Source organism: Melanotaenia boesemani, chromosome 8 (assembly GCF_017639745.1).
Source record: "Melanotaenia boesemani isolate fMelBoe1 chromosome 8, fMelBoe1.pri, whole genome shotgun sequence".
Taxonomy (NCBI): Eukaryota; Metazoa; Chordata; class Actinopteri; order Atheriniformes; family Melanotaeniidae; genus Melanotaenia; species Melanotaenia boesemani.
This window is the reverse complement of record NC_055689.1, coordinates 37,203,479-37,227,478: the sequence shown is the minus strand read 5'-3', so window position 1 is coordinate 37,227,478 and position 24,000 is coordinate 37,203,479. Positions and strand designations below refer to the sequence as shown.

At 48.6% G+C, this 24,000-nt stretch overlaps 3 protein-coding genes across 7 annotated transcripts in view; 2 read left to right on the top strand and 1 right to left on the bottom strand.

Annotated features, from left to right (window-relative positions):
- Positions 1–20,651, top strand: part of wdr33 (WD repeat domain 33) — a 34,584-nt gene extending 13,933 nt beyond the window's left edge. For both annotated transcript variants that reach the window (XM_041991854.1, XM_041991853.1), the window contains exons 3-21: positions 21–89; positions 188–292; positions 448–543; positions 696–847; positions 9,158–9,255; positions 9,352–9,478; positions 9,562–9,716; positions 9,790–9,868; positions 9,949–10,059; positions 10,137–10,231; positions 10,312–10,398; positions 10,467–10,606; positions 10,682–10,837; positions 11,946–12,677; positions 12,753–12,810; positions 12,888–13,191; positions 13,269–13,429; positions 15,290–15,469; positions 20,198–20,651. In XM_041991854.1, coding sequence (XP_041847788.1) covers positions 21–89; positions 188–292; positions 448–543; positions 696–847; positions 9,158–9,255; positions 9,352–9,478; positions 9,562–9,716; positions 9,790–9,868; positions 9,949–10,059; positions 10,137–10,231; positions 10,312–10,398; positions 10,467–10,606; positions 10,682–10,837; positions 11,946–12,677; positions 12,753–12,810; positions 12,888–13,191; positions 13,269–13,429; positions 15,290–15,469; positions 20,198–20,352 — 3,060 coding nt within the window. In that variant the 3' untranslated portion in view covers positions 20,353–20,651. The remainder of the gene's footprint in view (positions 1–20; positions 90–187; positions 293–447; positions 544–695; positions 848–9,157; positions 9,256–9,351; positions 9,479–9,561; positions 9,717–9,789; positions 9,869–9,948; positions 10,060–10,136; positions 10,232–10,311; positions 10,399–10,466; positions 10,607–10,681; positions 10,838–11,945; positions 12,678–12,752; positions 12,811–12,887; positions 13,192–13,268; positions 13,430–15,289; positions 15,470–20,197) is intronic.
- A 623-nt stretch (positions 20,652–21,274) lies between these two features.
- Positions 21,275–22,461, bottom strand: sft2d3 (SFT2 domain containing 3). Its single transcript, XM_041991873.1, has one exon. The coding sequence runs from the start codon at positions 22,437–22,439 to the stop codon at positions 21,753–21,755; it is 687 nt and encodes a 228-aa protein (XP_041847807.1). The 5' UTR covers positions 22,440–22,461; the 3' UTR covers positions 21,275–21,752.
- Positions 22,462–22,532: 71 nt separating this feature from the next.
- LOC121644141 (THAP domain-containing protein 2-like) overlaps positions 22,533–24,000 on the top strand; it is a 27,359-nt gene continuing 25,891 nt past the window's right edge. For all 4 annotated transcript variants that reach the window (XR_006011231.1, XR_006011232.1, XM_041991883.1 and 1 more), the window contains exon 1: positions 22,533–22,803. Coding sequence is in view for 2 of the 4 variants with exons in the window: in XM_041991883.1 (XP_041847817.1) it covers positions 22,724–22,803 (80 nt within the window). In the remaining 2 variants the exon portion in view is untranslated. The remainder of the gene's footprint in view (positions 22,804–24,000) is intronic.

Sequence of the window (24,000 nt, the reverse complement as noted above, 5' to 3'; positions counted from 1 at the left end):
CCAGGTTGTTTTTTCTGTAGAACCGTTTGTGGCAGCGAGACCATCGGGACCTTAGAGCCATCCAGCCCGACGCAGGCTGTTACAATGATGTGAGTACACAAACGAAACCTCTTGGTTCTGCCTGAGCTGCTGGATCAGACTGATTCTGTTTATCTGAAGTTACTGGTAACCAGTATCCCTGTTACAGCTGGTTCCTCCTGTTGGCATGCTGAATAACCCCATGAACGCCGTCACCACAAAGTTCGTCAGAACCTCCACCAATAAAGTCAAGTGTCCTGTGTTTGTCATCAGGGTGAGTATTATCACTTCCTGCCTCCTCATCACGTCATGTCTCCACGTTGCTCCCATTTTCCCCCATGCTTTGCTCCCAGGTTTCCCCTTGTGCAGCTCCTAGTTTTCTTCCTGTTTATCTTATCATGTGATCATGTGTTTCCTTTTTTTCCACAGTGGACACCTGAAGGCCGGCGTCTGGTGACTGGAGCCTCCAGTGGGGAGTTCACTCTGTGGAATGGACTCACCTTCAACTTTGAGACCATCCTCCAGGTAAACACCTGTCTCACCTGGTCAAAGCAGGAAGTCTGTTCCTGTTACTTTCTGCCAAACGTTCCTTCTTCATTCTGTCTTACTTGGATATGATGGAATGAAACAGTGAGAATGATTCTGGATCTGACCCGGTACACTCTGTGTCCCTACAGGCCCATGACAGTCCAGTCCGGGCCATGACCTGGTCTCATAATGACATGTGGATGCTGACGGCGGACCATGGCGGCTATGTCAAGTATTGGCAGTCCAACATGAACAACGTAAAGATGTTCCAGGCTCACAAGGAGGCCATTAGAGAAGCCAGGTTTCTACCCAATCTCCCTCTATCTGTAGTTCAGACCAGTGTGCGCCGCTCGCCGCCGCCACACGGGGGCGACATCACCACATGTTGTTTGTTGTGGTTGATTCATGACAAATGTATGTGTGTGCTGTTTATCCTGATAATCCGTTTCTCTGTGATGTGTTGAATAAAGTAATGAATGACCACTAGTTTGGGTGGACACCAGATCAATAAAGGCCCAGAACCAATAAAGTTTGAGCAGGATCAATAAATAAAGTGAACAGTGATGCTGCTGTGGGACTGAACCAGATCAAACCTGAAGCTGGTGGTGTTTGAATGAAGACTATAGAAAGCTGGTAGGAAGGGTCCAAATGGAACTACGTTTCCCATAATGCAGCTGGATAGCACCTTTATCCTGTTGGTTACACAGTGATGTCAATGCAACATCAGATGTCATCAGATTACAGCAGGCAGGACTGAAAAGAACATTTGTCTATTGACGTCATTGCCTCACCTAAAAGTTACCGATGATCCTCACCAGGTCACATGGGATTTAATGCAGGAAAACTGGATCAGAACCAGGGTTCAGTCTGAAGTAGAGTCATAACTAGAATTGCTAACCGAAGCAGCATCAGCACCACAACCGCTAACTAAGCCAGCGTCCAAACCAGAACATTTAACAGAAGTAGCGTTGCAACGAGAAACCATAACAAAAGCAGCATCAAAACTAGAACTGCTAACTGAAGCTGCGTCCATATCACAAACCCTAATGAAAATGGCATCAGAGCGAGAAACGGCTAACTGAAGCTGCATTGGAAATAGAAAAGCCAACTGAAGCTGCACTGGAAGCGCTAACTGAAGCTTGGTCCCAACCAGAAATGCTTATTGAAGGAGCTTCATAACCAGAGACGTTAACTGAAGCTGGTACCAGAAACCCTAACAAAAGCAGCATCAGAGCCAGAACGGCTAACTGAAGCTGCATCGGAAATAGAACCGTTAACAGAATCTGCACCGGAAGTGCTAACTGAAGCTTCGTCTGAACCAGATATGCTAATTGAAGGAGTTTCAGAACCATTAACTGAAGCTGCATTGCAATTGTAACTGCTAACTAAGCTGCATCAAAACAAAACCGCTAACCAAAGCTGTGTCCAAACCAGAAACCCTAACTGAAGCAGCTTCAGAACCAGAAACCCTAAATGAAGCCGAGTCACACACCGTAATGAAAATGGCTTCAGAGCCAGAGCTGCTAACTGAAGATGTGTTGCAACCAGAACCACTAAATGAAGCTGCACTGGAACCGCTAACTGAAGCTTGGTCCCAACCAGAAATGCTAATTGAAGGACCTTCAGAACCGTTAACTGAAGCTGCAATGGAACAGAAATGCCAACTGAAACTGGATTGCAACCAGAACCGCTAACTGAAGCTGGAACCAGAAACCCTAACAAAAGCAGCATCCGAGCCAGAACCGCTAACTGAAGCAGAGTTGCAACTATAACCGCTAACTAAAGCTGTGTCCAAACCAGAAATCCTAACTGAAGCAGCTTCAGAACCAGAAACACTAACTGAAGCTGAGTCCATAACAGAAACCCTAATGAAAATAGCATCAGAGCCAAAACAGCTAACTGAAGCTGCGTCAGTACCAGAACCGTTAAATGAAGCTGCTCTGGAAGCATTAACTGAAGTTTGGTTGCAACCAGAAATGCTAATTGAAGGAGCTTCAGAACCAGAACCGTAAATTGAAGCTGCGATGGAATGGAAACACTAACTGAAGCTGGATTGCAACCAGAACTGCTAACTGAAGCTGGAACCAGAAACCCTAACAAAGCAGCTTTAGAGCCAGAAACGTTAACTAAAGCTGCATTGCCGCCATAAGCGCTAACGGAAGCTACATCAAAACCAGAACCGCTAACTGAAGCTGTGTTCTAACAACCCTAAAACACTAATAAAAGCGGCATCAGAACCAAACAAACATTAACTGAAGCTGCATCAGAATCATAACCGTTAGCTGAAGCTATGTCCAAACAAGAGTCCCTATCGAAAGTAGCACCAGGGTCAGAACCGCTAACTGAAGCTGCATCAGAAATAGAACAGCTAACTGAAGTTGCGTTGCAACCAGAACTGATAAATGAAGCTGCATTGGAACCAGAAATACTAATTGAAGGAGTTTCAGAACCAGAACCGTTATCTGAAGCTGCGATGGAACGGAAATGCTAATTGAAGCTGCATTGCAACCGTAACAACTAACTCAAGCTCCATCAAAACCAGAACCGCTAACTGAAGCTTTGTCCAAACCAGAAACCCTAACTGAAGCTGCATCGCCACCGAAACCGCTAACTGAAACTGCATCGTAACCGCTAACTGAACCTGCATTGCAACCGTAACTGCTAACTGAAGCTGTGTCAAAACCAGAAACCCAAAATGAAGCAGCACTGGTACCAGAACAGTTAACTGAAGCTGTGCCGGAAATGCTAACTGAAGGAGCTTCAGAACTAAAACCGCTAACTGAAGCTTGGTCGTAACCAGAAATGCTAACTGAAGCTGCTTCGGATCCGGAAACGCTAACTGAAGGAGTTTTAGAGCCAGAACGGTTAACTGAACCGGAAACACTAACTGAAGCTTGGTTGTAACCAGAGATGCTAACTGAAAGAACCTCAGAACCAGAACCGCTAACTGAAGCTTTGTTGAAACCAGAAACACTAACTGAAGGAATTTCAGAACCAGAACGGTTTGGTCGTAACCAGAAACGCTAACTGAAGTTGCATTGCAACCAGAACGGTTAACTGAAGCAGTGCTGGAACCGTAAACGCTAACTGAAGCTGCGTCGAAACTAGAACCGTTTACTGAAAGAGCTTTAGGACCAGAAACGCTAACTGAAGCTGCGTAGGAACCAGAACCACTGACAAAAGCGAAGTCAGAACTGCTAACTTCAGTGCAAGTGGTATCAACTGGTATCAGTATGTTTTGGCTGGTATCAGGTAGTATGTTCTGCTATCGGGTGATATCATGCACTTTTTTAAACACCACCCAAACAATACAATAAAAATATCTTGATAAATAGTAGAAAAGACATTAAAGACACACTACCAAACTTTCACAGGTTTTCTCAGTGATGCAGCCTGGATCGACAGCTAATACAGCATCTAGGGCGGGATTCAATAAAAATATATATATATATATATATAATTAGTTATATGCCTCAAAAAGCAACATTTTTTAATTGAAATGTATTTTAATGGACGACTGAATCAGGTAATAGATGCAGACAATATTGTAAACTCTGATCTATTAATGTCTGGAAAATGCGTGTAACTACATTTCAATTCAAAACAGTGGAAAAATAGATAAAATATCCCTGGTCTAGAATAAGCAGACCTAAAGTTAAGAGTCATTTTAGTCTTTTAACCAGCAGCTCCAGCTGTTCTCTGGTTAAGAGTCTACAACATGTTACAGAAATCTTTCTACATGTTTTTCTCCACATGCTTCATTAACAGGCATTGATATGTAACAGTAAGCCAGGACGGGATCAGCCAGCAGCAGCTTTCTGACTTGTCCTTGAGCAGAGGGAACGTCTCTGGATCTGGATGTTGGGACTGATACTAGGAGCTGGGACTGATGCTGAAAGCTGGGACTGATGCTGAGACTGATTCTGGGAGCTGGGACTGATGTTGGGAGCTGGGACTGATGCTGGGAGCTGGAACTGATGCTGGGACTGATGCTGGGAGCTGGGACTGATGCTGGGAGCTGGGACTGATACTGGGAGCTGGGACTGATACTGGGATTGATGCTGGGAGCTGGGACTGATACTGGCACTGATGCTGAGACTGATACTGGGACTGATGTTGGGAGCTGAGGCTGATGCTGGGAGTAGGGACTGATGCTGGGAGCAGGGACTGATACTGGGACTGATGCTGGGAGCTGGGACTGATCTTGGGAGTAGGGACTGATGCTGGGAGTAGGGACTGATGCTAGGAGCAGGGACTGATGCTGAGACTGATACTGGGACTGATGTTGGGAGCTGAGACTGATGCTGGGACTGATACTGGGAGCTGAGACTGATGCTGGGAGCTGGGACTGATGCTGGGACTGATGCTGGGAGTTGGGACTGATACTGGGACTGATGCTGAGACTGATACTGGGACTGATGTTGGGAGCTGAGACTGATGCTGGGACTGATACTGGGAGCTGGAACTGATACTGGGACTGATGCTGGGAGCTGGGACTGATGCTGGGAGTAGGGACTGATGCTGGGAGCAGGGACTGATACTGGGACTGATGCTGGGAGCTGGGACTGACCTTGGGAGTAGGGACTGATGCTGGGAGCAGGGACTGATGCTGAGACTGATACTGGGACTGATGCTGAGACTGGTACTGGGACTGATACTGGGAGCTGAGACTGATGCTGGGAGCTGGGACTGATACTGGGACTGATGCTGGGAGCTGGGACTGATACTTGGACTGATGCTGAGACTGATACTGGCACTGATGTTGGGAGCTGAGACTGATGCTGGGACTGATACTGGAACTGATGCTGGGAGCTGGGACTGATGCTGGGAGTAGGGACTGATGCTGGGAGCAGGGACTGATGCTGGGAGCTGGGACTGATGCTGGGAGCAGGGACTGATGCTGAGACTGATACTGGGACTGATGTTGGGAGCTGAGACTGATGCTGGGACTGATACTGGGAGCTGGGACTGATGCTGGGAGCTGGGACTGATACTGGGAGCTGGGACTGAGACTGGGATTGATGCTGGGAGCTGGGACTGATACTGGGACTGATGCTGAGACTGATTCTGGGACTGATGTTGGGAGCTGAGACTGATGCTGGGACTGATACTGGGAGCTGGAACTGGTACTGGGACTGATGCTGGGAGCAGGGACTGATACTGGGACTGATGCTGGGAGCTGGGACTGATCTTGGGAGTAGGGACTGATGCTGGGAGCAGGGACTGATGCTGGGAGCAGGGACTGATGCTAGGAGCAGGGACTGATGCTGAGACTGATACTGGGACTGATGTTGGGAGCAGGGACTGATGCTGGGAGCAGGGACTGATGCTAGGAGCAGGGACTGATGCTGAGACTGATACTGGGACTGATGTTGGGAGCTGAGACTGATGCTGGGACTGATACTGGGAGCTGAGACTGATGCTGGGAGCTGGGACTGATGCTGGGAGTAGGGACTGATGCTGGGAGCAGGGACTGATACTGGGACTGATGCTGGGAGCTGGGACTGACCTTGGGAGTAGGGACTGATGCTGGGAGCAGGGACTGATGCTGGGAGCTGGGACTGACCTTGGGAGTAGGGACTGATGCTAGGAGCAGGGACTGATGCTGGGACTGATGTTGGGAGCTGAGACTGATGCTGGGACTGATACTGGGAGCTGAGACTGATGCTGGGAGCTGGGACTGATGCTGGGAACTGGAACTGATGCTGGGACTGATGCTGGGAGCTGGGACTGATACTGGGACTGATGCTGGGAGCTGGGACTGATACTTGGACTGATGCTGAGACTGATACTGGCACTGATGTTGGGAGCTGAGACTGATGCTGGGACTGATACTGGAACTGATGCTGGGAGCTGAGACTGATGCTGGGAGTAGGGACTGATGCTGGGAGCAGGGACTGATACTGGGATTGATGCTGGGAGCTGGGACTGATACTGGGATTGATGCTGGGAGCTGGGACTGATGCTGGGACTGATACTGGGACTGATGCTGAGACTGATACTGGCACTGATGTTGGGAGCTGAGACTGATGCTGGGACTGATACTGGAACTGATGCTGGGAGCTGGGACTGATGCTGGGAGTAGGGACTGATGCTGGGAGCAGGGACTGATGCTGAGACTGATACTGGGACTGATGTTGGGAGCTGAGACTGATGCTGGGAGCTGGGACTGATGCTGGGACTGATGCTGGGAGCTGGGACTGATGCTGGGACTGATGCTGGGAGCAGGGACTGATGCTGAGACTGATACTGGGACTGATGTTGGGAGCTGAGACTGATACTGGGAGCTGGGACTGATCTTGGGAGTAGGGACTGATGCTGGGAGCTGGGACTGATGGTGGGAGCAGGGACTGATGCTAGGAGCAGGGACTGATGCTGAGACTGATACTGGGACTGATGTTGGGAGCTGAGACTGATGATGGGAGCTGGGACTGATGCTGGGACTGATGCTGGGAGCTGGGACTGATGCTGAGACTGATACTGGGAGCTGAGACTGATGCTGGGACTGATGCTGGGAGCTGGGACTGATGCTGAGACTGATACTGAGACTGATGCTGGGACTGATGCTGGGAGCTGAGACTGATGCTGGGACTGATGCTGGGAGCTGAGACTGATGCTGGGACTGATGCTGGGAGCTGGGACTGATGCTGGGAGCTGGGGCTGATGCTGAGACATACTGGGACTGATGTTGGGAGCTGAGACTGATGCTGGGACTGATACTTGGAGCAGGGACTGATGCTGGGACTGATACTGGGACTGATGCTGGGAGCTGAGACTGATGCTGGGACTGATACTGGGACTGATGCTGGGAGCTGGGACTGATACTGGGAGCTGGGACTGATGCTGGGAGCTGAGACTGATGCTGGGACTGATACTGGGACTGATGCTGGGACTGATACTGGGAGGCTTTTTGTCGGGCGAGGGGCCAGCGGGTGAACCTCTTCTCATTGAGAAGAGTAGCGTTACGTGCTGTCACGTCAGTCTCCAGTATCACCACAAGAAATGGAAGCTCTAGCGGGGTGTGAGAACTTGCTAAATGTAGCACCCAGGCGCCGCTGTTATAGTGCACTTGTACCCTGACAAACGTTCCGCGTTATTTGGAACGCAAACTGCAATTAAATGCATAAATTTTTTAAAACATTAACTTTTTGTAATTAATTGTAATTAACATGTTAATCATCTTCATCTTACCGGTACTGTGAGAGCTCTCCAGCCAGTTAGTCTTGACTGTCTCGTTCTGTCTTCATTTCCCCCTCTTCGTCCGATAATGGCTTGTTGCACAGAATCAGCCATGGGGCACGTTCACAAATGGCCGGTGTGTTTACATCTGTTTACTGTCATTTGTTGCTCGTTCTCGGGATGCTGCTGCACAGCGATGGCTCCAGAAATGGACAAAATAAACGTCACTGTGTTATGCAATGAGTCGAAAGGTTTATGGTCAGAAAGTTGCGTAGTGCGTCTTTAAGATTGTAAAATAAAGGCATTATTTTAAAGCTTTAATAGCTGTTGCAAAGATAAAGTCTTCAGACTGCTTATTCACTGTAGTGCAACAAATTACTGAAAAAGCTTCAAGCCCTAGTTAGTGAACTGGTTTACATAACTAGATAGGAGAACAGGTCCAGTAAACAAACCGGTTAAGATTAAATTTTTTAATAGATTAATTAAAAAAATATTTTAAAAGATAAACTCTCAGTCTTCATTAATAGACCAAATCTGTAAGCCAGTGTGGGATCAGCCAGTAGCAGCTTTGAGTCTGGTCTGGTCACACTGGGAGCCGGAGGCCGATGCTGGGGTCCGGAGGCCGATGCTGGGAGCCGTTGGCTGACGGCCCAGGCGCGGACGCTTGTGCATCAGTCCCAGCAGCGCTCACCATTCGTTGATTAGAGTAAACGATATGTGTTTTCAAGTCAGTCTCAAATAACACCAGAAAAGCCTCTAGTCACTTTTTGATGACGGGGTGCTGGAGAGGTCTGAAAACTCGCTGCTACATGTAGCAACAAGTCGCTAAGTTGTAAACAATGGGTCCACCATGTAGCTGCTGTAGATGGAGGGGCTGCCCACTGCGGTGCCTGTTGATAATAGTCCTTTCTGTGAACCAGAAGACTCCAACGTGGTATTAAGGTTTTGAAAACTGTGCTTATTGATATCCAACTAGACACTGAATGTTAGCAGTGATTAGTATCTGAGAATTTTTTTACCTCACATATAAATTGATAGCAGATTTTAGCTAGTATAGTATTTTTCTTTTAATCCTGTCAAACCAGTGTCGCTGGTTCTGATCTCAGTCTTGGGCCAGGTTCTGGTTCTGATCTTGATCTTGGGCCTGGTTCTGATCTCTCTTGGGGGTTCTCTGGGTTCTTGGACCGGTTCTGACAGTAGATTGAAGAGTCTTGATCGGGTTCAGTTCATCCAGAACAGCAAGTTTTAATAACAACCAGAGAAGAAGAGCTGAACCTGAAAGGCGTGAAGATGATCAGTGGCCATGTGTTGTAGTGGTCTAACCTGATTCAGGATCAATTTCTGTCACATTATGGTTTTTTTTTTAGTGTTGTTCAGCCTATATAACCATTAACCCTGTGACCACGATCTTCTTCCTCCTCCTCCTCCCCAGTTTCTCTCCCACTGATAACAAGTTTGCCACCTGCTCCGATGACGGCACCGTTCGGATCTGGGACTTTCTTCGCTGCCATGAGGAGAGGATCCTCAGAGGTACACACTCTGCTAATGGTTGCCATGACAACCGATAAAAACAAGATCTTTACATCATCATGATGGTTGTGTGTGTTTGTGTGTGTGTGTGTTCAGGTCACGGGGCCGATGTGAAGTGTGTAGACTGGCATCCCACTAAAGGTCTGGTGGTGTCAGGTAGCAAAGACAGCCAGCAGCCAATCAAGTTCTGGGACCCGAAGACCGGACAGAGTTTGGCCACGCTGTAAGACGCACACGCCGCCACCTCTGCATGTGATGACTGCTATGGTTTCCAGTCTGTCACTCATGGTGTGTCTGTCTTCTTAGCCACGCCCACAAGAACACGGTGATGGAGGTGAAGTGGAACCTGAATGGTAACTGGCTGCTGACGGCGTCACGTGACCACCTGTGTAAACTGTTCGACATCAGGAACTTAAAGGAGGAGCTTCAGGTGTTCAGGGGACACAAGAAGGAGGCCACAGGTGAGACGAGACACTGAAACACTGAAACCCAAAGAGACAGAGACAGAAGCTGTAAACCTCTCTGTGTCCTCAGCTGTGGCCTGGCATCCGGTCCATGAGGGTCTGTTCGCCAGCGGAGGCTCCGACGGCTCGCTGCTGTTCTGGCACACCGGGTGAGTAGAACCAGGAACTGGAGCAGAGCCAGGAAGGGATTCTGTTCCTGTGTGCTCACTGATGGCTTTGTTTGTGTCAGGGTGGAGAAGGAAGTTGGTGGCATGGAGATGGCTCATGAGGGGATGATCTGGAGTCTGGCCTGGCATCCGCTGGGTCACATCCTGTGCTCCGGTTCCAACGACCACACCAGGTACACTCACATCATCTGCACATCTTCTCACAATATGGCGTTTGACTCTGAACTCCTTTCTCTTTCTGATTCTTTAGTAAGTTCTGGACAAGGAACCGACCTGGTGACAAGATGAGGGACCGTTACAACCTCAACCTGCTTCCTGGGATGTCGGAGGACGGCGTGGAGTACGGTGAGTCTCAGAGGGCAAACATCACCAGGATGGTTGTGGTTTAGCTTCTGTCCAGCTGATGGTCTGGTGTTCTGCTTCAGATGACGTGGAGCCAAACAGCATGGCTGCCATCCCTGGGATGGGTATCCCTGAGCAGCTGAAGGCAGCCATGGAGCAGGAGCAGAGCAGTAAGTCTTATCTCGGGAACACCTGAGAAGAGAAATCACATTCAGGAATAACTCAGGTGTGCCTGCAGGTAAAGAAGCAGCTCCAGAGGTGGAGATGTCCATTCCTGGGTTGGACTGGGGTATGGACGAGGTCATGGGAAAGGACTCCAAGAAAGTCCCTCAGAAGAAAGTTCCATATGCCAAACCAATCCCAGCGCAGTTCCAGCAGGTACGTTCTCCACACCTGTGCAGGTGTTGGCCTGCTGAAGTGTCCCAGAAACTGAACGTGAGCATCTTTCTGCAGGCCTGGGCAGAAAACAAAGTACCAATGATGCCTCCTTCTGGAGATCTGCCCAAAGACCGCAAGGTGGAGCAGAAGGTGGAGTTGAAGAAGAAGACGCAGGCGGAGCTGGAGCAGGAAATGGCAGCGCTGCAGTACACCAACCCCATGCTGCTGGAGGTGGGCGTCCACCACACTGCTTCTTCACTCCTCAGTCCGCCATGACAGTAGCACTAACACGTTTGCAAACATCAGCAACCACTAACACCAAAACCAGCTAGAACCAGTTATAGCCAGCTAGAACCAGTTATAGCCAGCTAGAACCAGGTAGGCATGGATGGCCTTCTCCAGGAAAGGCTTTACTTTGGACAACAGACGAAGCTGATAAAAACTTTTTTTTACAGCAGGATCAGCCTGATTGTCCAATTCCAAGCGACCAGTTTTACCCCCAGCTTTAAGACCCTGACTGAAGTGGGGGGCCAAAAGACTGAAACTGGGAACAGCGGTGTCTGGCTTATTGGATGCATCAAACAAAATTCGTTCTGTCTGGTCATTATTTAGGTGGAAGATGTTTTGAGAGAGCCAGTGTTTAACATCCTTTAAGCAGCCAGATTAAACTAAGAGGAGAACTGGGAGGGACTGGCAGATAGATGTGCAGGTCATCTGCATACAGATGAAACGACAGATTACGGCGTTCAGTTGTCAGTCCTAAAGGCAACATGAATAATGAGAAGAGCCCCAGAACGGATCCCTGCGGCACACCAGAGGTCAGCCAGGTTGAAGAGGAGGACAATCACCTACCAGGACAGAGAAAGACCTGTTCAGTGAATAGGACCAATCCAGCACTGTTCCCTGAAGGCCAACCCGCTGAGCCAGACCAGTGATGAGGACTGGATGGTCTACAGAGTCAAATGCTGCCGTAAGGTCCAACATCACCAGCAGAGCAGGTTTTTGGCATTAAGGGAAAAGAGAAGATCATTCTGTACTTTGCAGATTCAGATCTGTGACGAGACCTGAAACCAGACTGGAGTTTTTTTTTAATAGGTTGTTATTTCCATCATGGTAAAACCAGTTAGAACCAGTTACATCGTGGTAAAACCAGTTAGAACCAGTAACATCGTGGTAAAACCAGTTAGAACCAGTCACATCGTGGTAAAACCAGTTAGAACCAGTAACATCGTGGTAAAACCAGTTAGAACCAGTAACATCGTGGTAAAACCAGTTAGAACCAGTCACATCGTGGTAAAACCAGTGAAACTGACCTGCTTCTGTTTCCGTGTTCTTGCAGCAAATGAAGATGAACCAGATGAATGCTGATGGGAACTTGGGGCCCCCGCAGGGATCCGGCACCATGCCTCCCTTCTCTGGTCCCGGAGGCTCCATGCCTCCTGGCCAGCAGGGCTTTGGTCCGAACATGCCTCCTCAGCAGATACCCAACAGCATGGGGCCCCCGATGGGCCCTGGAGGCATGCAGCCGTCGTTCATGCAGTCTGGACAGATGGGGCCGCCTTCTGGACCACAGTCACATCAGGGACCCCCGCAGGGCATGATGGGACCGTCAGACATGCAAGGGCCACAGAGACACCCTGGCCCCCCCAGAAATATGGGCCCTCAAGGACCTCATGGTATGGGACCTAGAGGAATGCAGGGCCCTCCTGGTGGGATGATGGGCCCCCTTCCTCGAGTAATGGGTCCAAGGGATCCTCAGGGGCTTCCACCTCAGGGGGGAATGATGCCACCTCAAGGGAACATGATGGGCCCCCAGGGCCCTATGCAGGGTGGGATGATGGGGCCTCCACCCAGGACACATGGCAACATGCCCAATAACTATGGGATGGGCAGCATGCAGGGGCCCCCAGGAGGGATGCATGGACCACCTGGAAACATGCAGGGGCCACCAGGTAACATGCAAGGACCCCATGGTAACATGCAGGGCATCCCTGGTAACATGCAAGGACCCCATGGAAACATGCAGGGGCCGCATAGTAACATGCAGGAGCCCCTTTACATGCAGCATCAGGTGAGTTGATGAGAACTGGTCCAGGATCAGCAGGACAGGTGAACAAAGTGGACTAACTGTTTCTGGTCTCTGCAGGGTCAGAACTCTGGGCCCATGATGCATGGGATGGGCCAGCAGGGGCCCAACAATAAAGGTAAGATAACAGCTGATTCATGTGTGGCCCCTCAGGGCCATGTTTCATCAGTTCAAGTGTTCATTCTGTATACCAAGGAGACCCCCGGGGGCCCCCACCCAACCACCATATGGGTCCCCCAGATCGTCAGGGCCCCGGAGGACCAGACCAGGGTTCTGGACCTTACTGGGAGGGAAACCAGCAGGGACGACGTGGACCACAGGACTTTGATGAAGGACAGGACTTCCATGGTAGAGTAGAGGAAGGCTGGAGACCAGGTCCGGGGTACCAGGGCGGAGGAGGAGGACACCGAGGGGGACACCGAGGAGGAGGGAACGGGGGCAGCTGGGGCCCCGAGGAGCGGTTTAGTGGGGGAGACTTCAGAGGCCGGAGGGACGACAGGTGAGATATCTAAGAGGGAAGATTTGACTCAAGCACTGAACCCGGTTCTGTGCCTGACCTGGACTGGACTGTTACAGGTACCGAGGTGGTGGCCTGGGACGACCTGGAGGTCGAGGTTACCCCGATGAGTACGGTGGCCAGGAAGAAGACTTTGACGGCACCGAGGAGATGGGCCGAGGCTGGGATACTGGGGGCCGAGGGAGACCACCACGAGGAGGAGGTCCACCAAGAGGAGCAGGTGGGGAAATGGGTCAGAATAACAGACCAAGCCTCATGATGGGCGTAACCATGACATGGGTAGGGTCAGAGACGTCAGTTTAATGACACTAGAAAAACCTGGATTACTGCTGACCTGACCAGAACCAGACAGAACCGGAAAAAGTCAGAGAACAGACCTGCAACCATCTGCTGGGGCACCAGAGACCTAAAGAAACTGTACAAACTGATCCAGGAGTTCTGGTTCTGTTCCAGGGACTGATCTGGTCCTGGGGATGTATCTGTTTCTGAGGGTTACTCTGGTCCTGGTTTTGGGGACTGATGTGGTCCTGGAGGTTATTATCTATCTCTATATGTGTGTTAGCGCGGGGCAGCGCTGAAAACTTATCGTGATTAATCACATTGTTACACAGAAAAAGTCCTTTTCCTCTAAAAGCAGGCCTGCTGCTAAATGGAGAAAATTAATTTAAATTCTGGTTTACAAACACTCTGGACCTTCCACAACGGTTTAAATATAGATATGATAACAAGTGCAGATTTTTAGCTAGTTTTTCAGTATTCTCATGGAATAATTGGCCTGAATTTCCATAACATGATGAAACTAAAAGTACCAGGGATATTTTTTACCTGTTTTTCTTGTCATTAGGAAGGAAACTATGGACTTTTTTATGTCATTTTCCACAAATATCAACATCCCATAGAAGAAAGCCTGTCTATCCTCTTGAAAAAGTTTTTGGTTTTTTTCCCGAAAAATAGAAATAAAGATGTGGTTCTTTAAAAACAACAACAAATGTCCGATAGTAGATATTTATCAGAAATGATAAGTTTCCTTTTTGAAAAGTCTGGTAACATTTGCGTCTCTAAAGGAGTTTTATTTAGCTGGCTGAGGGAAAAATGGCTCTTTGGATTGGAAAGGCTGCAGACCCCTGCACTAAACACATAAACAGGTTTAGCAGCAGTTTTCTCTTTAAACACCAACAGATAAAATATTTCTTCATATATATTTATAAAATCACATATTTATGAGAAAGAAGGAGGAAATGTTCAGGATTTACTAACTAAAAGGTAAAAAGTCAGCAGGATGGATTTAAAGCTGTGAAGCTGCTTCCTTCTAAACACAGAAGGAACAATATGTGATGAATATCAGCATCAGGTGAACAGACAGAAAGCAGGATGAGAATCTCACAGCTTCTAGATGGTGAGGAGAGAGAAATATTCACAATATGCACAATAACTTCCATCCATGCAGCTTCACTGCTTCATTATCCAGATTTCTGGATATAAATTCTCTAAACTTTCATTCTTAGCTTGGCTGTTTAGCTTCACCTCTGTACCTGCAGCCTCCGCTACCGGGAGTTAAGGGTTAACATCTGGTTTCCGGGTGTAGCGTCAGGTCTGTAGATGTAACTATAAACATGTGTGGTATCCACAGAAAGTCCAGAATCTCAGCTACCAGCTCAGTAAAACCATTTCTATCAGCAACAAACACAGTTAAGACAACAATAGTCCAAAAAATACCAAGAGGACAAACATATTCTCTAAGACAGGTAAAACTGCAGCCATTAACCGGACCAGAACCAGAACCAGGGGGGTGGGGTGGCCGAAACATGCTGACAGAGCATGCATGTTGGCTGTGTCAGTGGTCCATGTTCAGGTGTTTCATCTTGTGGTGGTCTAGTGGTTAGAGAGGTCTGGACCAGGTTCAGGTCACCGGGCTGGCAACGAAGGAATGGGGCTGAGATCACCACGACTTTGTCAACAAGGATGAACAAAAAGACGCGTTACTGCCCTCCACTCACTTCTTCAGTCTCTACATGAAAACCCAGATCTGCCCGAAACTTGACAAGCGATCATGCGCTGTCTCCTCCTCTTCCCGTCTCAGGTCATGACGGTTATCGTGACGGACAGCAGATGCATGACGGCTCGTCTCTGGCCGGCCGAGAGCGTCCCTCATCTCTGCAGGGGATGGACATGGCGTCTCTGCCGCCCCGGAAGCGCCCGTGGCAGGACGGGCCCGGGACCGGAGACCCGCGGGAGCGTGAGTCCCTAGGAGCAGATGGAGGTAACGGACACACCAAACCTGGCCCGTTTATTCCAGGATCTTTATTCACTCGCTAAGGAAAAGCTTCCTTTACAAGTCCAAATTTTTTTCACTTTGAGGATTTCTTTAAATATTTTTTATTTGGATTTATTTAACTATTGATTTTTACTTTACATGTTTTTACATTTTACATATATGTTACTTTTTCACATTTACAAAGACACAAATAAGGCCAGGGTGGAGATGAGTTACACCAGCATGATGACGGAGGACAGGGAGCAGCTAAATAACCACATTCAGGCTTTAAGACGGCCAAGAAATCCCAGTTCTGATAGTCGTAGCGGTGATCAATTACGTTCCGATAACAGTCGTCGTAGCGGTGATCAATAACGTTCCCATAGCAGTCGTCGTAGCGGTGATCAATAACGTTCCCATAACAGTCGTCGTAGCGGTGATCAATAACGTTCCGATAACAGTCATCGTAGCGGTGGTCAGTAACGTTCCGATAACAGTCGTCGTAGCGGTGATCAATAACGTTCCCATAGCAGTCATCGTAGCGGTGATCAATAACGTTCCCATAGCAGTCGTCGTAGCGGTGATCATTAACGTTCCCATAGCAGTCGTCGTAGCGGTGATCAATAACGTTCCCATAGCAGTCGTCGTAGCGGTGATCATTAACGTTCCGATAACAGTCGTCGTAGCGGTGATCAATAACGTTCCCATAGCAGTCATCGTAGCTGTGATCATTAACGTTCCCATAGCAGTCGTCGTAGCGGTGATCAATAACGTTCCCATAGCAGTCGTCGTAGCGGTTATCATTAACGTTCCCATAGCAGTCATCGTAGCGGTGATCATTAACGTTCCCATAGCAGTCGTCGTAGTGGTGATCAATAACGTTCCCATAGCAGTCGTCGTAGCGGTGATCAATAACGTTCCCATAGCAGTCGTCGTAGCGGTGATCAATAACGTTCCCATAGCAGTCGTCGTAGCGGTGATCAATAACGTTCCCGTAGCAGTCATCGTAGCGGTAATCAATAACGTTCCCATAACAGTCGTCGTAGCGGTGATCAATAACGTTCCCATAGCAGTCATCGTAGCGGTGATCAATAACGTTCCCATAACAGTCGTCGTAGCGGTGATCAATAATGTTCCCATAGCAGTCGTCGTAGCGGTGATCATTAACGTTCCCATAGCAGTCGTCGTAGCGGTGATCATTAACGTTCCCATAGCAGTCGTCGTAGCGGTGATCAATAACGTTCCCATAGCAGTCGTCGTAGCGGTGATCATTAACGTTCCGATAACAGTTGTCGTAGCGGTGATCATTAACGTTCCCTTAGCAGTCGTCGTAGCAGTGATCAGTAACGTTCCGATAACAGTCGTAGTAGCGGTGATCAGTAACGTTCCCATAGCAGTCGTCGTAGCGGTGATCATTAACGTTCCCATAGCAGTCGTCGTAGCGGTGATCAATAACGTTCCCATAGCAGTCGTCGTAGCGGTGATCATTAACGTTCCCATAGCAGTCGTCGTAGCGGTGATCAGTAACGTTCCCATAGCAGTCGTCGTAGCGGTGATCATTAACGTTCCCATAGCAGTCGTCGTAGCGGTGATCAGTAACGTTCCGATAACAGTCGTAGTAGCGGTGATCAGTAACGTTCCCATAACAGTCGTCGTAGCGGTGATCATTAACGTTCCCATAGCAGTCGTCGTAGCGGTGATCATTAACGTTCCCATAACAGTCGTCGTAGCGGTGATCAGTAACGTTCCGATAACAGTCGTCGTAGCGGTTATCATTAACGTTCCGATAACAGTCGTCGTAGCGGTGATCAGTAACGTTCCGATAACAGTCGTCGTAGCGGTTATCATTAACGTTCCCATAGCAGTCGTCGTAGCGGTGATCATTAACGTTCCCATAGCAGTCGTCGTAGCGGTGATCATTAACGTTCCCATAGCAGTCGTCGTAGCGGTGATCATTAACGTTCCCATAGCAGTCGTCGTAGCGGTGATCATTAACGTTCCCATAGCAGTCGTCGTAGCGGTGATCATTAACGTTCCCATAGCAGTCGTCGTAGCGGTGATCAATAACGTTCCCATAGCAGTCGTCGTAGCGGTGATCATTAACGTTCCGATAACAGTCGTCGTAGCGGTGATCATTAACGTTCCCATAGCAGTCGTCGTAGCGGTGATCAGTAACGTTCCCATAGCAGTCGTCGTAGCGGTAATCATTAACGTTCCCATAGCAGTCGTCGTAGCGGTGATCATTAACGTTCCCATAGCAGTCGTCGTAGCGGTGATCAATAACGTTCCCATAGCAGTCGTCGTAGCGGTGATCAATAACGTTCCCATAACAGTCGTCGTAGCGGTGATCAATAACGTTCCGATAACAGTCGTCGTAGCGGTGATCAATAACGTTCCGATAACAGTCATCGTAGCGGTGGTCAGTAACGTTCCGATAACAGTCGTCGTAGCGGTGATCAATAACGTTCCCATAGCAGTCATCGTAGCGGTAATCAATAACGTTCCCATAGCAGTCGTCGTAGCGGTGATCATTAACGTTCCGATAACAGTCGTCGTAGCGGTGATCAATAACGTTCCCATAGCAGTCGTCGTAGCTGTGATCATTAACGTTCCCATAGCAGTCGTCGTAGCGGTGATCAATAACGTTCCCATAGCAGTCGTCGTAGCGGTGATCAATAACGTTCCCATAGCAGTCGTCGTAGCGGTGATCATTAACGTTCCCATAGCAGTCATCGTAGCGGTGATCATTAACGTTCCTATAGCAGTCGTCGTAGCGGTGATCATTAACGTTCCCATAGCAGTCGTCGTAGCGGTTATCAATAACGTTCCCATAGCAGTCGTCGTAGCGGTGATCAATAACGTTCCCATAGCAGTCGTCGTAGCGGTGATCAGTAACGTTCCGATAACAGTCGTCGTAGCGGTGATCATTAACGTTCCCATAGCAGTCGTCGTAGCGGTGATCAGTAACGTTCCCATAGCAGTCGTCGTAGCGGTGATCATTAACGTTCCCATAGCAGTCGTCGTAGCGGTGATCATTAACGTTCCCATAGCAGTCGTCGTAGCGGTGATCATTAACGTTCCCATAACAGTCGTCGTAGCGGTGATCAGTAACGTTCCCATAGCAGTCGTCGTAGCGGTGATCAGTAACGTTCCGATAACAGTCGTAGTAGCGGTGATCAGTAACGTTCCGATAACAGTCGTCGTAGCGGTGATCAATAACGTTCCCATAGCAGTCGTCGTAGCGGTGATCAGTAACGTTCCGATAACAGTCGTCGTAGCGGTGATCATTAACGTTCCCATAGCAGTCGTCGTAGCGGTGATCAATAACGTTCCGATAACAGTCGTCGTAGCGGTGATCAATAACGTTCCCATAGCAGTCATCGTAGCGGTGATCATTAACGTTCCCATAGCAGTCGTCGTAGCGGTGATCATTAACGTTCCCATAGCAGTCGTCGTAGCGGTGATCATTAACGTTCCCATAGCAGTCGTCGTAGCGGTGATCATTAACGTTCCCATAGCAGTCGTCGTAGCGGTGATCATTAACGTTCCCATAGCAGTCGTCGTAGCGGTGATCATTAACGTTCCCATAGCAGTCGTCGTAGCGGTGATCATTAACGTTCCCATAGCAGTCGTCGTAGCGGTGATCATTAACGTTCCGATAACAGTCGTCGTAGCGGTGATCAGTAACGTTCCGATAACAGTCGTCGTAGCGGTGATCATTAACGTTCCGATAACAGTCGTCGTAGCGGTGATCAGTAACGTTCCGATAACAGTCGTCGTAGCGGTGATCATTAACGTTCCCATAGCAGTCGTCGTAGCGGTTATCATTAACGTTCCCATAGCAGTCGTCGTAGCGGTGATGATTAACGTTCCCATAGCAGTCGTCGTAGCGGTGATCATTAACGTTCCCATAGCAGTCGTCGTAGCGGTGATGATTAACGTTCCCATAGCAGTCGTCGTAGCGGTGATCATTAACGTTCCCATAGCAGTCGTCGTAGCGGTGATCATTAACGTTCCCATAGCAGTCGTCGTAGCGGTGATCATTAACGTTCCCATAGCAGTCGTCGTAGCGGTCATCAGTAACGTTCCCATAGCAGTCGTCGTAGCGGTGATCAGTAACGTTCCGATAACAGTCGTCGTAGCGGTGATCAGTAACGTTCCCATAACAGTCGTCGTAGCGGTGATCATTAACGTTCCGATAACAGTCGTAGTAGCGGTGATCAGTAACGTTCCCATAACAGTCGTCGTAGCTGTGATCATTAACGTTCCCATAGCAGTCGTCGTAGCGGTGATCAGTAACGTTCCCATAGCTGTCGTCGTAGCGGTGATCAGTAACGTTCCGATAACAGTCGTCGTAGCGGTGATCATTAACGTTCCGATAACAGTCGTCGTAGCGGTGATCATTAACGTTCCGATAACAGTCGTAGTAGCGGTGATCAGTAACGTTCTCATAACAGTCGTCGTAGCGGTGATCATTAACGTTCCCATAGCAGTCGTCGTAGCGGTGATCAGTAACGTTCCCATAGCAGTCGTCGTAGCGGTGATCAGTAACGTTCCAATAACAGTCGTCGTAGCGGTGATCAGTAACGTTCCGATAACAGTCGTCGTAGCGGTGATCATTAACGTTCCCATAGCAGTCGTCGTAGCGGTGATCAGTAACGTTCCGGGACGGCCAGATCACAAATAACCTTTTATTTCTCTTCACTCAGCAGCTCTGTCCTCGTGTCTCTGCAGGTCGTCCTCAACGGGACGACGGTGGATATGGTCCATCCAGTAGAGGTGGACGGGGCGGCTGGGGACCTGGAGGCGGACCTGGTCCAGGCCCAGGTCCCAGGAGAGGAGGACCACCATCCAGAGGAGCACAGAGGGGGGTGGGACGGAGTCGATAATCCTAAAGAAATCAAGGAAAACCTCCCATGATCCTTTTCACCCTGCTGGTTCCACCACACTTAAGACCAGATCCTCATAAACCTCTAGACTCTAGACTTTTGATCCTGTGAGCTGATGAGGTGGCAGTCTGGCTGGACACACCTGGCGGACAGGTAGAAGGGGCGTGTACAGATGTAGAGACTGAGTGTGTATTTGTATCGCAGCTCGTCTGCAGCTTTTTGTAACAGATTTCTACGTGTTTGTGTTTTCACGTCTCCACCGAGGTGGACAATAAAGATTCAGTCCTGATCCACCTCCAGTCCTGATCCACTTCCTGTCTGAGATAAAACCTCCAGTCCTGATCCACTTCCTGTCTGAGATAAAACCTCCAGTCCTGATCCACTTCCTGTCTGAGATAAAACCTCCAGTCCTGATCCACTTCCTGTCTGAGATAAAACCTCCAGTCCTGATCCACTTCCTGTCTGACATAAAACCTGCAGTCCTGATCCACTTCCTGTCTGAGATAAAACCTCCAGTCCTGATCCACTTCCTGTCTGACATAAAACCTGCAGTCCTGATCCACTTCCTGTCTGAGATAAAACCTCCAGTCCTGATCCACTTCCTGTCTGAGATAAAACCCTCAGTCCTGATCCACTTCCTGTCTGAGATAAAACCCTCAGTCCTGATCCACTTCCTGTCTGAGATAAAACCTCCAGTCCTGATCCACTTCCTGTCTGATCCACCATGAAGTGTTACTCGTTGTGGGTCTCTGTTTTGTGGGTCTGTGTTGATTAGCTGATACTAGGCTGGGTCTGTGAGGCTGGACCAGGTCCTGGACTAACAAGAAGATGTGACAGCAGTAGAACCCGGATGAGTCCTACTCCTGGCTCTGACCCGAAGTCTAGAGCCATCAGTCACCTTTTTATCAGGAAACGACCAATTTTTACTCTGAAGTTTTTAATCTTTATTTTCCATAAAAACAGAGAAAACAATCAGATCAGATGAATCTGGAAACACTCAGGACTTCCAGGGTTTGAGTTCTCATTTCGTTCACATGTAGACGTCGCGGACCACCACCAGTCTGGGTCTGTTTTTAACCTGAAATCTCAACATTTTAAATAAAGTTCTTGGTTGTAAATGATGATGATGACGATCACCTCTTCGTCAGATTAAAACCTGACTAAGGTTTAAGTCTAACACCTGAACTGGGAGCCGGTCCAGCCGAGTCCACCACCTGAAACGTCTCCATGACATCAGCTGTTTGTGTCTCCTGCCAGTCAACACTCAGGGTTCAGTTCCCCGAACTTCTGCAGGTGACGTCAGCAATCATGGACTCCACATCACACGTCCTGAACATGGGGAATGTCTGACAGGTAACCTCCCGCGACTGCCTAAGGTCTTTTTTTAGCTCTCGGTCCCGTCAGATCGGCATGGTTTTCCCGGTGACGGTTCTTTTGATGGCGGACGCCGCCATCCCACCCATGAAGCGGATCCCGGCGCTTCCTCCGGGCAGCAGAGACACCACGAAGCCGACAAGAACAGCGACTTGCAGGGCGGCTCCCAGCGCGGTCAGCACGGTGCTGTGGAGGCTCAGCGCCGCGTACAGGGTCCCTCCCAGGGCGCACAGGTACACCGCAGCTCCGGGGGAGGTGGGCAGGCCGGCGGCCAGCCTGCTGGGGCCCCGCAGGACCGCCGCTGCCGCGATGGCGAACAGCGAACCGAGTGACCACAGCAGCGCGAACTTCCGGGCGTAGAGCAGCAGCAGCGGCGCGTAGAGCGCCGACAGTCCGAAACACAGCGCGGAGAAACACACGCACACCCCGAAGGCCACGAGCCGCTGCCTGCGGCTCATCCCCGGCAGGCAGGGGTCCGGCTCGGTTGACCACGGCCAAGAAAAGCCGCTGTTCCCGCTGGAGGTCTGACTGGACGGACTGCCGCTACGGCGTCCAGACCACGGACTGGACCACCGACCGAACCAGCTCCCGGCAGCCGGCTCCGGGTCGTCCATGTCCAGCGTGGTGCTGGAGCTGGACTGTGAGATGGTCTTGGCGCTGCCACCTTTAGACTGAGCCAAGTAGTCCTGGAGCTGTCTGTTCAGTTCCGCCATGACGGTAGATGCTAACAGGAAGTCCAGGTTGGTCGTTTTGTTTAACTTCCGGTAGGTTGCGGCTCCGTACATAGACGAGGTCGACGAGCGGCCATCTTGGTACAGTGCTAGTGTTTCTTATTTTTAATTCGTGGAATTTTCAGCCGATTTCTAGGCAATTTTGTTGATTGGAAGCTTAACATTCAGGCACCGTACAGGACTACTTTATTTAAATAAATGTTTGTATAACCACCGGTACAATTACGACTTTTAGTTCAGTTATCAAACCTCCAAAGTCCGTCAAAATGCCCGACTTTTGTTCCGCTTATGGCTGTTCAAATGAACGAAGCATACAAACCAGATCCCACGGAATTACCTTCCACAGGTAAGATTTAAATTAACCTGCACTTTACTGTCACTGTTTTCCCGGTAGCGGCACATTTTTGTTTTTTTTTTATATATTTTTAACTGCATGAACAGCAAATACAACAGAAACGGCGAAATTAAAATGAGGTCTTATGAAGAGATTAAAGCCAAGACAAGACAAGATGCACAAACGTACTTATAGAAGGAGAGAAAAAGACAAGAAAAAAATACAACTAAAAGAAATCAAATAACATAAAATAAATTCTGCAGGGTTTTAAGTTTTTAAGGTTAAGGCATATTTCTTGTTCATAAAATTGAGAGAGGAGAGAAGAAGAAGTTCTCCATGGAAGGCGTGGATCGAGTTTTTTTTTCCATTTGCATGTATGAGTGAAGAATTCATCATCAGATTAACCCATCATCAGATTAACCCATCATCAGATTAACCTATCATCAGATTAACCTATCATCAGATTAACCTATCATCAGATTAACCCATCATCAGATTAACCCATCATCAGATAAACCCATCATCAGATAAACCCATCATCAGATTAACCTATCATCAGATTAACCTATCATCAGATTAACCCATCATCAGATAAACCCATCATCAGATTAACCCATCATCAGATTAACCCATCATCAGATTAACCCATCATCAGATAAACCCATCATCAGATTAACCTATCATCAGATTAACCTATCATCAGATTAACCCATCATCAGATTAACCCATCATCAGATTAACCCATCATCAGATTAACCCATCATCAGATTAACCCATCATCAGATTAACCTATCATCAGATTAACCCATCATCAGATTAACCCATCATCAGATTAACCCATCATCAGATAAACCCATTATCAGATTAACCTATCATCAGATAAACCTATCATCAGATAAACCTATCATCAGATTAACACATCATCAGATAAACCCATCATCAGATAAACCCATCATCAGATTAACCTATCATCAGATTAACCCATCATCAGATTAACCCATCATCAGATTAACCTATCATCAGATTAACCCATCATCAGATTAACCCATCATCAGATAAACCTATCATCAGATAAACCCATCATCAGATAAACCCATCATCAGATAAACCCATCATCAGATTAACCCATCATCAGATTAACCCATCATCAGATTAACCTATCATCAGATAAACCCATCATCAGATAAACCCATCATCAGATAAACCCAT